We start from the raw sequence: 14,918 nt of genomic DNA on the forward strand, positions 1-14,918 counted from the left end.
GGCGTGATACGTTTTGATTTTTTGACTTTGGATTGACATTTAATTACTGCCCTTATTGAGCGGTAGAGACCAGAGACCCATACATTATGTTTTCAGAAGAGGAAATGACCATTAGTCTTCAGGATGTGGAGCTAATTATTGAATTGCAGGTTAATGGTGCAGCTATTACAGATTGATTATATCACCAATAGTACGTGAGACATTATTAGGTGGTATACAAGCGTACGTGAGACATTATTAGGTGATATACAGACACTAGTACGTGAGACATTATTAGGTGGTATACAAGCGTACGTGAGACATTATTAGGTGGTATACAAGCGTACGTGAGACATTATTAGGTGATATACAGACACTTCTTTGAGATGATTGACCCTAAGGGGTGTAGACCTGATCGTCCAGCACTTTAGCATAAATATGTTTTCAATGAGCTCCCATGGCATGGCAAGGGCCTTATTATTAGATACCATTTATTATTTGACGCCAATGGTATCAAACAAACCATTTATTATTCGAAATTTTTTTTTAATTATGCATTATTTGAAAAAAAATCTCGCTTTGTGCATTGATATCATTTCACCATGAAAATTATGACCAAACTTCGCTTTCCTTCTCACAAGTCTGAAACTAAGACATTCTTAAACAAAAACATGTGATCTACGGTTCATCTCAGGAACTGCAAAAGAATCTTCACTTCTCCATTTCCTATCAACTTTTCTATTGTTTGCTTCGTTGGACTCCTTTAATCCGTCAACCAAACCTTCTTCAACCTTGGGATCAGTTACCCAGAAGGCTAAATCTTCTGGTGAGAAAGAAATCATATAGCTTTCAGGATATCCATTATCAATGGCGAGATGTTGTCAAGAGTCTGCGTCAAATTCGCAGGGACAAAGTCAGCAGAGATGGTGGTGTTCACGAGTCTCAACTATAACATCCTAAAAAAAATAAAGAAAACAAGCCAAAGATGGACAAGCGATAAGGCACAGGAGTTGTTTCTTCTCATTGTGTAGCCTAATATTAATAATGAAGTACATAAGGTGTAATTATGAACCAAACCTTAGAGGAGCCATCATGAGCAGCAATTGAAGGATCAAGAAAATCGTCGACTCGCCAGCCGGGAAGTGTCTCTAAGTACTCAGAAATGCTACTTGTAGAAACTGAAATGTTATCGCTGCTTTGGCTGTAATTGTTAGGTACTGATGGTGATGCTCTTTCAACTGAAGGAGTATCGAAGATTTTATCGGAAAAGCTGCCGGGATGCTGTGGGTACGGCTGTTGAGGGCTTTGCCTGTTAGTGTTGGAGTTTGTGTTGCAGCTGTTGGAAGAGGATGTTGTTGGGTATAAAGAGGAAGTAGAGAGCTCGACACCTGTGAGAAGAAACCTGTTGTGGTTCTCGGCATGTTCATTAGCTTTGTGGATTGGAAGATCGCATTCTCTGCATAGAATAGCTCTATCTTCTTGACAGAATAGAAAAGCACGTCTCTCCTAAAGAATATTTAACAAAAAATGAATCATGAGGGGGAGACAAACAGTTTTAGGCCCACAATAAGAGTTTGAAATTACTGTATCTCGTTCCTGCTGCCGAATATATGGCAATTTAATTATTTTTAAAAAAATTAAAAATACGGTTAAAATTATAATTTATTAAATATAAAATAAAATTTTTATTAAAATATTATTATATAAAATAATTAAAATTAATTTTTTATATAAATCTTAAATTATAAATAATATTAATATAATAATTTTACTATTTTTATGAAAATATCATTGTCTAAATTAAAATAATGTAGGAGTGTTACTGTATAATAGGCGAATTCAAGTATGGGCCAAGAGGATTATGGCCCTAAGCTTTTATAAATTTTTATAGAAGTATTAACGTAATTTTTATTAATTCTAGATAAATGAAAGAAAAATTATTATTTAATTTTTAAATTATTTAAAAAATTTATTAGTTTATTCTATTTAAAAATTATTCAATTAAAATATTTTTATATTTTATAAAATAAATATTTTAATTTTTATAAATTTATTAATATATTTTAAATACTTATGTCATTTAATTCATGTAATTTTAATTATATATATCATTTAATTTTTATACATTTAAATATTTATACTATTTATTCTCTTTGACTAAAAATAAAATAAGTTGACTAATACTTATTTTGACTAAATAATTTAATTTCATAAAATAGGTGAATGTTTTAATTGATTAATTTTTATAAAGATGAAAATTAATAAAATATCTAAAAATTTAAAAATTTAATAAAAATTCTCTTATAAATAAAATATCATTGCGAATACCATTTTAAAGCAGTCATTTTAATCTGTCCCTTTTCTTCTTTACTTTTCTTAATTTAAAAAATTTACGTTCAATTTTTGAGATTTTAATTCCACCTGCTTATTTTTTTTATTTTTAAAATATTTATAAAGTAAATTATTCATTAATTATTTAATTTACTGATTTAATATATACGTAGATCTCATAATAATCAAAATTAATTTAATATATAAGTAGATAGTATAATAATCGAAATTAATTCATTAAACACTTAAAATTATAAAAAATATAATAATTAAATATAAATTAATTATTATTAGAAAAATATTAAATTGATTACATATATTATTAATTGCGTTTTTAATTTTTTGATTGTATTTTAAATTTTTATAAATTAATAAAATTATATAATAATAATTTTATCATTTTGTAAAAATTTAGTGCACAATCACACCACTATTTAATGTAAATATATATTAACCTAATTTATTTATATATATCACTTTTTTATTATTAAGATGTGGAGTTACTTTTATTTATCTCGTGATTGAAATTATATATTAAAACTATTTAAATTTAAAAAATAAATCTTAAATTTGTAGAAAAAATAATTTTAAAAATAATATTTAAATTATTTAATAAATTTTATGGACTATTTAATTTAAAAATAAATAGATTTTAAATAAAAAATGAATTTAATAGTTTATAGTTATATTTAAAATTTAAAAATTTTTAAATATAGATTAAAATATTAAAATTAAATAGTATTTTTTAAAAAATAATAATTTAAAATTTTATATTAAAAAATTTTAAAAATTCATAATCAATATGTGAGCAAATTAATTTAACTTTGTAAAATTTTATGCATATAAATATTTTTATTTCTCTTACTTAAAATTAAATTTTACTTTAATAATATTATGCACATAGATAAATATTTTTTATAAATTAATAGAAATTAAAGTTCTCACTAAAAAGTAAAATTGAGTCTTCTGACTTAAATTTTTAAATCAATAACTAACCTGACAGATATCACAAAGAGGGGATTGTGTAAAGGAAGGATGAAGAAGAGAGAAGCGTAAGTGTTTACTCGCAAGCTTATTTGCATTGTGGACATGGTGATCACAAGCATCACAAAGAGCAGCTTCATCTGCAGAACAAAACACAGAAGCCTCAATCATGTCACAAGCATCACATCTGATCTTCATTCTCTTCTCTCCAGTAATTATCTCTTTTCTTCCACCAGAACTAGTTTTGTTGGATGAAGCTAAAGCAGACATGGTTGTCTGAATCTTTCTCTCTCTCTATATATATTATATATATTAAGAGGAAACTGACAAAGTTGTTATGGGAGCATGGGCAATAGGGTCTAATGGATAAACATCTAAGCTGAAGGAATCTTAATTGTATCTCAATCTTATGACTTTGAAGGAGAAATTTGTGGACTCTCTGGAAAATTTTCTGATATATTCTCTCTCTTTCTTGATGAGTACAGATGAGAAAAGCATGTTGGGATTTGTGGATTTTTTTTATAAAAGTACTGAAACAGCCATAGCTTTCACAGTCATCCCCCAAAGTCAGTAGTCTTAGAATTAGAGAGGACTAGAAGGTATGGCTGCAAATTTGCATTTATCTTCCTATTTATTGATCTGATAGCTTCTGCCTTGTAATTAATTAATTGCAACTTTATAACTTTCTTGGAAAAATTATAGTATAAAACTGTTATATTAAATATTATTCATTGATTATAGTGAACCTATATAGGATCTACCATTATGGTAATAAAACTGTTATAGAGTGTGTGGGAAGGTAGAGGACCAATTAGAAACTAACCGTGTCGGTTTATGGGAGATAGTTCCTTCCAGCAACCTAATTAATATTTCACTTGTTCTTTGAATTTTTTTTTTTACGTGGTGAAATCAAATTATTTTATTGTCTAAATACAAAGGAGGAATGAGCATATATCCTCTTATATCCATTTGGAGATTTACTGACAAGAAATTGTTCATAGTTACTTCTCTCAATATCGTCTTGTCATAAACATTCAATTTGATTTCTCAATTTAAAATTACCATGTGTCTACACTTATTAACTTACAAAGGATGCATTATAATTTTATATACTAAAAGCACTAGTCTATAATTTCTCTCAGAAAATATCTCATGTATAGTCAAAAGTTTTAATTAGACCGACTTTACAAATAAAGATCAAATTAAGTATGCCCATATTGACCCAAATTCTTACCAAGTTAAGTTAAATATACCCATGTTTTTTTCAATAATATCTTATCATAAACATATGATCTGAGTTTTGTTTTTAAAACTACAAACTATAATATTCGACACTTATTAATTTATAAAATATGTACTATAATTTTGTAGGTTAAAAACACCTCATAACCTGTTTTGAAAAATATATAGATATACACAAAACAACCAAAAGGTTTTAACCAAACCCACATTACAAAGTAAAAATCAAGCTAAATACACTCATATTAACCTAAGTTCTTACTAAGTTAAGCACGCCTATACTTCTTTCAATAGCCTCATCATAAACATCCAATTTTGAGTTTTCTCTTTAAAAATACAATGTATCTTATCTTATTAGTTTATGGAAGATGTATTTTAATTTTATATATTAAAAATACCTCATTATCTTTCTCTAGAAATATCTAAATATAATCAAAATAGACCAAATCATAACTAGATCGACATTGTAAGTAAAAAATTAAAGTTAAATATGTCTAATCCAATTACTTAATAATTAAAGTTAAAAATTAAAAAATTAAAGTTAAATCTTAACTTGCAAGTTGTTACAAAGTCTTTTAATAATCAGTAAAAGAATGTAATAAATTTAACTGAATCAACATTTTAAATTGAGAAATTATATAGTACATGTTACAACATGGACAACTATATATTAATAGTGTAGTAACAGATGAGTCAACCCTAAAAATATAATAACCGACTAACAAACTTTTTTTTAAAAAATAATAATTATTTTTATATAATTATCTATCTCACATTACTTTACTTTATTGTACCATATAATAAATCCTATGCACCATATAATAAATCCTATGCACCATATAATAAATCCTATGTATGGTAGGATCTTTCCCTATACAAATTTTTCTCTAAATTCTATTAAAACATCACGAATATCTGTAATAACTTTAGTGACATGGCATTTACATATCCCACACTACAAGAAAGATTCTATTCAAAAGAAGGGCAAAACTTTTACACCATGGTACGTAAATGACAAAAAGATGAAGCTCAACTATCTATTAAATTAAAATCGATATTCGTCTTTAAACTTGCAGACAAGAGGAGTTTTTTTATTGTCTTGGATTTGAATAAATTATTTTAAGAAAAAGAAGAGCAAAAGAGCGAGAAAGAGTGGGGATTCCATTTCTATTGCCCTTCTTTTTCTCCGTTGGATACTATAGTGTTTTGCTCATTCTGTTTGGTATTCTTAGTTTCAGTTTTTTAGTTAAGATTTTGTTCATGTTCAGAAGAGGATTATAGCATGGTAATGATGACGGCAACTCGAGATTATATTACTATGTCCAACGATTTTTGCTTTTACCGGCTACGAGAAGCCATGATTTCTGCCATGTTATATTTTTTTTTTTGTAGTGTAGAAGTCTCACCTTTTCAAGGTGATTTTTTTGGTGATTTTAAATATCGATGGACTACAAATTATTTGGTTTGGTTGTTTCGGCTTCTCCCCTATTGTTTTATGGGTTTTACCTTCTGCATATCTGATAAAGAACTAATTACACTCCGTCAAGAGTTTTAATCAATATTGTTTGGCTAAGACGAAATAAAATAAAAGATAGACTGAAAGACGAGAAGTCTTATTGAAATTTTTCAAAGATTGCAAAAGTGAGTTTCTAATAGGTAAGAGAGACTATTTATACTAGAAACAAAACTTTAATATGCAAAATTACGAAAATATTCAAAATATCCAAAAAATAATTAAAATGCAAAATTGACCCCTAAACGATGGAATTTTCATATCGAACTTTGTGACAGGCCTGCGGCTCTCGTCACACTTTTGAAAGTCGTGCGTCTCAAAATTTCTTTTTCGAAAAGTTACTGTGGGTTTCTATCAGATATCGACAGTAAAAGTTAGACCCGATCCAAATCTGACATAAAGTCTAAGACTAATTGTTTCATATCAATGTCCTTATATTGACTTTTGGTTGTGGTTTATTTTCTGAACATACAGTGGCTTTTTCATCTTCTTCTTCAACCGTCTTGTGCTAGTGGCAATGGAAGCGGTAGAGGCGCTTGCAGTTTTCCAGGGGCATCAATTTTTTGGATTTTAGCTATATATTTAGGTGTGGGTTGTGAGTTGGGTTTGTGTTTATGGATTTTGGATTAGAGTTTTTATTTATGGGTTAATGAGTTTAGTCTCCTACTGTTCAGTTTTGCCCATGCTACGAATTTTGTATGTTAAAAAATCAATTTTTTTATTTAATTATTAATTAATTTAATGATAAATATGAAATTTATTAATTTGTAAAAATCAATTTTTTTATTTAATTATTAAGTAATTTAATGATAAATATGAAATTTATTAATTTGTATATATGTATGACGATGACAATAGACCTCGACAAAGGAAGATAATTATTTTTAAACAAATTGTATTTTGTTGAAATAAAGGTTTATTATTATTAATTTTATTTATTATGTGATGTTAAAATATGAAGTTTAATAATATTTTATTGACTTTGTTCACCCGAACGGTTCCAGCGCAAAACCCAAGACGAATTTTTTTTAAAATTATTTTATTTTTTTTATATTTTTTTGAGTATATAAATATATAATATTTTCTTATTGTATTCGAATATATTTTCTTATTGTATTATATTTCAAAACTTACAGAAAAATAAGAAAACTCTAACCGCCGTTTACGTAGTTAAATTGGTGAATCACGTTAAATCTGTGTATTAATTTCTTTTTGTACTTATTTTTAAATTGTGTGATAATTCTCAATAATATACATTTTTATATTCATTATAATTTATAACTTGTAAATTATATGTATATATATATATTTATTATATATATAATTATTATTATTGATATGCGCAAAAAAATAAGTAATACACTTTTCAATGCATGTAAACGAGCGATACAATTTCAGATCACGTAATACATGTATAGTCAAATTGCATTTGGACCAATTTTATTATTTTGGTATTTTAGTATTTTGTAAGATTTGTTTTAAATTAATTTGTCATATATTAGAAGTCAAATTCGTGCTACCAATTTAGGAAGGCGATCTCTCAAAGACAATTTAGGAAAATTATTTTTAATGTAATTTAAATTTGACTATTTGACTATATACATTTCTTATATTGTAATTACACATTTCTATAATAGAATTAGGGTTTCGAGATTATAAAAACACCCTTACACTCACGGGCTTAACCTGGTAGTAAGTGTATCTAAATAAATCTGAGAAGTCTCATGTTCCACTCCCCCAATCCTCATTTCAAAAAAAAAAAAAAACACCCCTAAAGTGGTAAGCATAATTAGCCAATGAATAAAGATAATGTTTTGAATAATATTTTGGTTCTTCTCCATTATTTAGCAATTTATCAAGATTCAATCTTGTGGCGTTCTAATATGGATCTCCTACATGCGTAGTTAACGTATCAAGAATTTCTTGTGGTGTTCTTGAAGCTGGAATTGTTTGATTATCTATATTTCTAATCAAATTGATTGGTTAGGGGCGAAGTAGAGTAATTTTCGCTTGATTATCTATATTTCTAATCACATTGGTTAGTTAGGGGTGTGGTAGAGTAACCTTCAGTCCATTATCTATGTTTCTAATTACATTCGTTGGTTAATGGTGTAGTAGAGCAGCCTTCTAGAAGATATCTTTGCTTTGTTTTTTATTAAATTGTGTGACGGGGTTCTTGATCACATGTTGATTCTCGATTCCGCATCAGTTGATATCAGAGCATGGTGATAGATAAATTTTCATTTATCTATATTTATTTATTTCATATATTTTTAGTCTATCTTATTAATTTTTTTTTTATTTCAGTTTATCTTATAATTTCTCTTATATATATATAAAAAAAAAAGAAAACAAAGAAAAAAATTTTTATTTTAATTGTGTGAGATTTTTTTTAAAAAAGTAAGAGATAAAAAAAGAAAAAGAAGAGTGAAGAAAAAAAATCGTTTCAATTGTCTAATTTAAAAAAAAAAAGGAAAAAAAATGAGAGATGTCAAAGTTTAGTGCTTCATTCGTAAAATATCATACTGAATTCAAAGAGGATCACATATATGTCAATCCTTTTCTTGTCATTATGGTTAAAAATTCGAGAACAAATCTTTTCGAAGAGAGAGAATGATACGAGTAAGGAAATAACACGATACTTCAAAAATTTAAAATGAAAAATTTCAAATCATGACAAATCAAGCTACTATCGCTTAATTCAAAATTTACAAGATAAGAACTATATTTAGAAAGCATGTGAGAATAAGAAAATAAGCAACACACTCTTTAATACATATAGATGCATAATACAATTTCAGATCGCATAATGCATGCATGGCCAAATTGCCTTTAGGTCAATTTTGTTATTTTGGTATTTTAGTATTTTGTGGGATTTGTTTTAAATTAATTTGGCCTATATTAAAAGTTAAATTCGTGCAACCCATTTAGGAAGAGATTTCTCAAGACAATTTAGAAAAATGATCTTTAATGTAATCTAGATTTAACTATTTGATTAGATACACTTCCTATATTATAATTACACCTTCCTACATTGTAATTATACCTTCCTACAATAGAATTAGGGGTTGGAGGCTATAAAAACACTCTTAAGGTGGCCGCCACAATTAGCCAATGAATAAAGATAATGTTTTGAATAATATTTTGGTTCTTTCTCCATTATTTAGCAACTTATCAAGATTCAATCTTATGGCATTCCAATATGGATCTCTTTCACGCGTAGTTAACTTATCAAGAATTTCTTGGGTCGTTTCTTGAAGTTGAAATCGTTTGATTATCTATATTTCTAATCACATTGGTTGGTTAGCAGTGTAGTAGAGCAACTTTCGCTTGATTATCTATGTTTCTAATCACAATGGTTAGTTAGGAGTGTGGTAGTGCAATATTTGCTTCATTATCTATATTTCTAATCACATTCGCTGGTTAGGGATGCAGTAGAATAATTTAATACTATCACTTTTTAGTTTTTAATTATTTAATATTTAAATGTACTATATCAATAATTTGATGTCATAAATTTGACTTTTTAGTATTTATGTACAACTCAAAATTTAAACTTTTATTAACTGTTTTAAAATTTAAATTCACTGATAAAATAGCCATCCCTTGTAAATTTAAATATATATAAAACTCAAATTTTATTAACTTTAAAATCAATTTAAATAATAAAATCATATACTTATAGATTACATAATATATATTTATAAATTTAATTTTTAAATGTTAAAATTTATTCAAATCAATAACTTTAATTTAATTCTCTAAAATTTAGAATCATTACGAAATTAATTTCACTTATAATATTACAATATTTTTTTACTAGAGAAAATATTATAATAAAAATTATTAATATTATTTTCATATTTTATATTTTATTTGTAAAATTTATTATTTTAGTATAATAAATTTTTATTAATTATTTTCTTATAACCATCTCATAATACTAATAGAAATAATAAAATATTAATAAATTAAATTAAATTTATTATAAATTTATTAGTATAATAATCATTTAAAATTTAATGGTTAGTATAATAATAAAAAATTAATTTTAAATATTACTAAAAGAATAAAATAAACTCCTAATAATATTAGGATAAGTACTGAATTATTAATATTATTTAAAAACATAATAATATTTTAAAGTAATGAAAAAAAAAGGATAAAGCCATAGAAAAGGTTTTTGAACAATGTCTGATGATACAATTCTTTCTATAAAATATATATTTTTAACTTAGTTTTTTAATTAAGTAAATGGTTAGAAGTAAACACTTTTCATTAAGTACACATAATTCGGATTTAAGAAACTTCTTCGACATCTGAAAGTGAGTCTTTGACGTCGCAATCACATCCATCAGTTTGCTCTAATGATCAAGAGTTAGGTGCAAGAAAAACTGTTTCTAGCTCATAAGGGTCTGCTATGAATGATTCTAAGGGCGGCGATCATTACAGTTGTGTGGATGAGAATTATGAGTATATTATTAATATTTTTATTACTTTATTAAATTTATCTAAATTATAAAATATTATTTAATAGTATTATCCTTTTTATTGAGGTTTTCACCCGGATCTGCTTTGCTCGAATTATTACTGTTATTTTTAAAGAGCGAATTGATGCTAGTGACGTTAATTAGAGAGGTGTCTCACAGGAGACAAAAATAAACTTTTATCGGGAATAATTTAATGTAATAAATATATTAGTTCTTTTATATATATATATGCACGCGCATTTTTAACTCATAATTATATCATTGTAGAAAAAATTCTATTGGGATTCATCCATTGATAGAATGATTAAAAAAGTTTGGAAAGCAAAAGTAGCAAATAGATATCAAGTTATGATGTTAGATTTCAAGACAAAAGGAGAAAAGTCCATATTCATAAATGATGAAACATGGAAAAATGGAAACAACACTAGAATGATCCTGCAGCCATTCAACATTCAGCGCAAAACTCTCGAAATCGTCATGATTCTGTAGATGCCCCTGGACCATCTATCCGTACAGGTGGATCAATTAGTTATTATAGAGATACATGATAAATTGATGAGTATCATCTTTATATTTATTTTTTTAAAACTTTTGCATTAATTATGATTTATGCATATATGCATTTAGAGAAAGAATTGGGTCGACTAACGAGTGCAACTAAACTATTTGTTTATACTCATACTCGCAATCATGACAAAAAGAATTTTATTGAACAGAAGTCGAGACAAATACATGTATGTTGATTTATTATATAAGTAATTGCAAAATATTTTGAAATATATGTTATAAATTAGTGGTATTTTTAGTTAACATTCTTTTTTGTTTATATATATATATATATATAGGAAAGCATTATTTCTAGGAGACAGAAGATGACGCAATAATCGGAAGACATTGATGATAACCATATATATATAGATGTGGTTGGAGGTAGCAAAAAGCGAAGGGTATACGGTCATGGTTTTCAGTCTTCAATAATTTATCCTCATCTCGCTTCATCTTCTACATCTGTTGCATCTTTACTGTCAATTGAAATACAAAATGCCATTTTAATGGAACGAGTTAATGATTTGCAATAAGAAATTGAGAATGGTAAAAGAGAAAGGGAAGAATTCATGAATGAAATTGAAAATAGTAAACAAGAAAGGAATGAAATGAAAAATGAGATAAGGAATGAGATGAAAAATAAGTTAGATGAATTAAAATCTTCTTTGATGGAGCATGCCTCTATGATGGAACAAATAGCTATATTAACGTGTGGTTTGCCAACTCCACCTCCTCTACATAGTTGATTGTACTTCATTTTATAATTTGTCTAATAGATATTAGCATATCAAAATTAAGTTAGATTTTAAATGAACTATTTTATTAAATATTTACACTTGTAATACAATTAAATTTTATATTATTTTTTTAGAATATTTATTTAATTTTAATTAAATATTTATTTATACAGTTAGAATATTTATTGATATAGGTTAAATATGTAAAAAGTTTAATAATTTATTTTTTTAAATTATATTAATTTAACCAACAAAATAAGTCATAAGTAAAATATTTTGGTCATAGTATTTTTTTAATAATTAATATTTTACCGATGCTGTATCATTATCACTAATATTATATTTATTAAAAATAATATAAATTATTATCGATGAAATATTTTATCGCTAATTAAATTAATATATTGCTGACACTAAAAGTCGTTGGTAAAATTAAATATTCTTTAAAATTGTACCAATAATGAATCTATCGAATAGTTAACTACTCTAGCCAAACTATGAGCAACACTAAGTCAAAAGCAGAAATATCAGTATAAGAAAAATCATTAATTTCCTAAGCATAAACCAACGACCAACCCAACTCCTTCACCCAACTGAGAGCCTCTCGAAACGCCATGGCTTCAACAACACATGCATAGTGATTTCCCTCAGTTGCTTGCAAAGCTTAAACAAAACTACAATTTGTAATACCCGGTTAGAGTCCGGCACCGGAATTCCTGTTGTCTGGTGGGATCCGGGGTGTTGGGATTCTATATAAGGGTAGGAGTTATGTTTTCTCAGTCTTATGAGGTGTTTTCTGGTTTTACAGTTCTTTAGTTTTGAGTTTTGAGTTGAAATGAACCAAGGCAGAGGAGCCAAGTTCGGCCGCCGAAGATAAGTTCGGCCGCCGAAAGTGCTCAATGTTTGGCTTCCGAAGTTCAGGTTCGGCCCCCGAATGTTGCATGGTTTTGCATGCGATTCGGCAGCCAAAGCTGTGTTGGTCAGCCAGCTTTTGAGCCATCCTTAGTCAGCATTGTGGACAGGTGTTATGTCCAACTTGTTGCCAGAAGTTGGCTACGTCTCCCTTGGTTTATTTGCTGAGTTTGAGCAGCTCATGCAGGAGTTTGCTCGTTTACCAAGTTTTGAAGGTTGTGAAGCAAAAAGTGAGTTTGAGAGAGTTTGAGAGTGTGAGAGGAGGTGATCCGTTTTCCCTTGTTCAGAGTGTGTAGCTTCTTACTACAGGAGGTAAGTGCTGTTCTTGAATATGTTTTCTGAAGGTTTTATGGCAGTTGTGGAGAGAGATGTATGTTGAGGTGATAAAGGGTGGTTTGGATGTTTTATGCATGTATACTTGTTTATGTGTTATGTTTGTTTTGTTGTTTGGGGTTAGTAGATAGTTTTGGACTCCTGTGATCATATACTTGAGTATATGTGTGTTGAGGAGTTGGAGTATATATGTTTGGAGAAGTTGAAGGGAAGAAGGGGATGGTTTGCCGTTGAAGCTGAGTTCTGGATGAACTCAGGTTCGGCAGCCGAAAGTGCATTCGGCCGCCGAACCTCCTGCATGGTGGCTAGGTTGCCACAGCTTGCCCCCGAGTGTTTTTGCATGTTCGGCTCTGTTTGGGGGATTCGGCCGCCGAAGGTGCCGCCGAAGGTGCTTGAGTTTCGTCTCTGGAAAGGACTTTCGGCCGCCGAACCTGCCGCCGAAAGTGTTTTGTCCATCTTTCCTTTGCTTGCTTTGCATGACTATTAGAGAGAGGTTTAGGGGATTCTTGGGGAGTTAAAATAGAGTGAGTCATAAGCTAGTTTGGTCCCTCATGTGCGTTTATCTGGATAGGTACAGACCAGAGGAACCAGAGAGAGCAGCAGTGAGTACTGCTCCAGAGATTCAGAGCCTGCAGAGTCAGTCAGTCCAGTTAGCCCGAGGTGAGTGGAACTAAACTTATGACTTTTAATTGAACTACAAACTGCTTTTGAGCATATCTCATGCATCATGTTTATGCCATAGGATGATTGCATTAGTATTCACGAATATGTTGCATTGCATCGTTATTTGATGATGTGAGTGAATGCTGAATGATCCAATAGTCTCAGACAGGAAGTCCAGGAGCCTTTGACTATGCCCTGGCAGGTATAGTGAAGTCCAGGAGCCTTTGACTACGCCCTGGCAGGTATAGCAAAGTCCAGGAGCCTTTGACTACGCCCTGGCAATGGTAAGTACAAAGGTGTTATATACACATATACATATATATAACAGGAAGACCAGGTGCTCGATTCTACGCCCTGGCACAGAGTTACTGGGACTATGTGGTGACAGGTTTACTCTTGATGTGGCTTGTCTGTGATATGGTGCATTCCATGAGATCATATTTTACTGAGATGTTTTACTGTTCTACTCACTGGGCTATAGAGCTCATCCCACTCCCTTAACCCCAGTTTTGCAGGTTCAGTGTACAGTGTACAGGGACAGTCCAGCAGAGTACAGGAAGAGTAAAGAGATCTGTAATAGCTTAGAGTGGACATGTAATATTAAAGAGATGTAATAGTTGTTGCTTGACCTAGTGATGAATGTTTTGTACATGATCTGTATATGTATATATGTTTTCCTGTATGTGAAAACCAGGCTTAACAGGTATGAGTTAACCCATCTAGAGCAAGCTCTAGTCAGGGATACAGAGTACAGAGTACATGAGTACAGAGTACAGAGACAGTACATGCACAGGTTAAGCCTTGGTTCAGAAAAGAGTTTTATTTTCACATAAAATGTATGATCATGTATGAGGTTTACAGGTACACAGAGAGTATAGCAGGCTTGCTACGGGTTCTGGCGGCCTTAAGCCGACCTGAATCCTAGCGCCGGTGACGGTCTATTTTGGGGTCGTTACAGATTGGTATCAGAGCCCTAGGTTCACATGATCGGACCTATAGAGACAGTGTTGGGCTCAGACAGGTTAGAAGTGGTCAAGCACAATAGGAAATCATGTCCACTAGGATAGGGTCTTGAGTCCTATCTGCTATGATATGCCATGAGTGTTGCATGTGTATGAGTGATATGTGATGTTTATGTGCTAAGTGGTATGTTATATGTTGTGTTTCCAGAGAGGAAAGATGCGAGGAACT

The 14,918-nt window shown here is 29.3% G+C and overlaps 1 protein-coding gene across 1 annotated transcript; it reads right to left on the reverse strand.

The window, feature by feature from the left end:
* Positions 1–817: 817 nt before the first annotated feature.
* On the reverse strand, positions 818–3,492 carry LOC110625619 (B-box zinc finger protein 20). Its single transcript, XM_021771254.1, has 3 exons — positions 3,307–3,492; positions 1,057–1,485; positions 818–925 (listed from the first exon to the last, which is right to left on the reverse strand). The coding sequence occupies exons 1-3, from the start codon at positions 3,490–3,492 to the stop codon at positions 818–820; spliced, it is 723 nt and encodes a 240-aa protein (XP_021626946.1).
* Between the last annotated feature and the right edge of the window lie 11,426 nt (positions 3,493–14,918).

The sequence above is a fragment of the Manihot esculenta genome, chromosome 11, assembly GCF_001659605.2.
Source record: "Manihot esculenta cultivar AM560-2 chromosome 11, M.esculenta_v8, whole genome shotgun sequence".
NCBI classification, from domain to species: domain Eukaryota; kingdom Viridiplantae; phylum Streptophyta; class Magnoliopsida; order Malpighiales; family Euphorbiaceae; genus Manihot; species Manihot esculenta.